General features: G+C 49.1%; 1 protein-coding gene across 4 annotated transcripts in view; it reads right to left on the bottom strand.

The window, feature by feature from the left end:
• Nucleotides 1-341: 341 nt before the first annotated feature.
• The window catches only part of M1AP (meiosis 1 associated protein), a 92443-nt gene continuing 91142 nt past the window's right edge, over nucleotides 342-1642 (bottom strand). Inside the window, exons 10-11 of one of the 4 annotated variants that reach the window (XR_008500528.1) lie at nucleotides 751-1327; nucleotides 342-523 (exon numbers count right to left, since the gene is read on the bottom strand). Coding sequence is in view for 3 of the 4 variants with exons in the window: in XM_054474765.1 (XP_054330740.1) it covers nucleotides 1169-1327 (159 nt within the window). In the remaining variant the exon portion in view is untranslated. Of the gene's footprint in view, nucleotides 1328-1642 lie in introns of all 4 variants that reach the window. The other 3 variants (XM_054474765.1, XM_054474764.1, XM_054474763.2) reach the window with 3 other exon arrangements.

Genomic DNA, 1642 nt, shown 5'->3' with positions numbered 1-1642 from the left:
GTTTATGTGTGTGAACAGAAAAAGAGGGGACACAGTGGTTGGGTTGGGTGTGGTGGGGATCAAGAGGAGAACCAGGAATGTGTTGAGAATCACGGAGAGGAAAGGGGCCCAGGAAGGGAACAGGAGTGTGGCAGTTCAGTGCCTGGGGAGTCAAGTCAAGCTGCCCTGGGCTAGATGTGAGCTCTGTGGCCCTGGGTGATAACATCTGCAACCCTTAGTTTCCCCTGTGCCCCTCTGTAAAATGGAAAAGCTATAATGGGCTCTACCTCACAGGGCTTTTTGTATGAAATTAGATACATTATAAGTATTTAGTGTAATCTGAAGCACAGGGTGTTTTTTTTAAAAAAGTTTTTATTATTTATGTAGAGATGGGGGGGGGGGGTCTCACAGTGTTGCTCAGGCTGGTCTCGAACTCCTGGCCTCAAGTGATCATCCCACCTCAGCCTCTCAAAGTGTTGGGATTACAGGTGTGAGCCACTGCTCCCAGCTCAGAGTAAACATTTTATAAATGGTAGCTATTATTCTGTGGATGGAGGGAGCAACAGGAAGGTTGGTACGTGTGGGGAGAGGGTAACAGGAAAGGAGTAGGTCTTTTTTACACCATCCTCTCCCGTTCTGGGCAGCCCTCCTACCCCCCAGCACACACACTTTGCATGTAGGTACCAAGCACTTGTCTCTTTGGAGGCTGAAGCCTGGTGGTGTAGAGGGAAGGGCACAGGCTCTGAAATGAGGCTTGGATTTCAATCTTACTTGTCTTTTGTGAGCTTTCAAAACCTCATCCTTGTTCCTGAGGTCCAGTTTACCAAAGGTGATCTGACCTCATTCACCAGCTTACACAGAGCTACAAGAAGAAATTCTGAGTTAGGAATGCTCCTAACAATGGTAGAAGCTTACTGGGTGTTTAATCTTCACCTGTGTAAACAGTATCAAATGATTCTAAAGAAAATGAAAGTGCTTGCAGGAGAAAGGACAGGCTCGGGTGTGTCGCTTCCCGACTTCAGGAATGGAACAGCACTGAAACAGAGGATAGGAAGGCCGTTGTTTCCCAGTCAGCCCTCACTCACAGAGGCTCAGGCGGATAGAAAGCAAGTCTGACCACAGATAGCCATTATGTGAACCTGAGCATGGATATGGTTAAGCTGGGCAGCTGGGCTCTGGTGCTGGTGACTTAGGGCCCTGAGGGATCCTCCTCCCACTCTGAAGGCAGGAAGAAGGCATCTGAGGAAGATTTGCTGGCTGTTGGCATCTTGGAGGCTCTGCCTGGGACAGGAGTCATAGGCAGGGGGGCCACAGTAGCTCGAGCTCGGTTGGTCTGCAACTGCCCAGTCTGCAAAGAGAGCAACCAGAGCCTTCTCTGAAGATCAGAGTTTCTGAGCACCTATCCCATTCTCTGTTGGGCTTCCTGTCCTAACTCTTTCCTAAGTTCATTCCCTGGAATGACAGCCTCAAGGCCGAGGACAGTGATCTGGAGTCCCTTAAGGCCAGCCTCCACAGTGCCTGTCTCCTTGCCTGGTGTCCTACCTCTGGCAGCTTGCCTAGCAGCTAACTTGTGGTAGCCTCTGCTCCTATCTCTAGTTTGGAAACGTCCTCCTGTAATTTTAGCTACGACAAAATGAATTTTTTTTTTTTTTTTGACAGGATC

This window comes from Pongo pygmaeus, chromosome 12 (assembly GCF_028885625.2).
Source record: "Pongo pygmaeus isolate AG05252 chromosome 12, NHGRI_mPonPyg2-v2.0_pri, whole genome shotgun sequence".
Classification (NCBI taxonomy): domain Eukaryota; kingdom Metazoa; phylum Chordata; class Mammalia; order Primates; family Hominidae; genus Pongo; species Pongo pygmaeus.
This window is presented reverse-complemented; position numbering and strand designations above follow the sequence as displayed.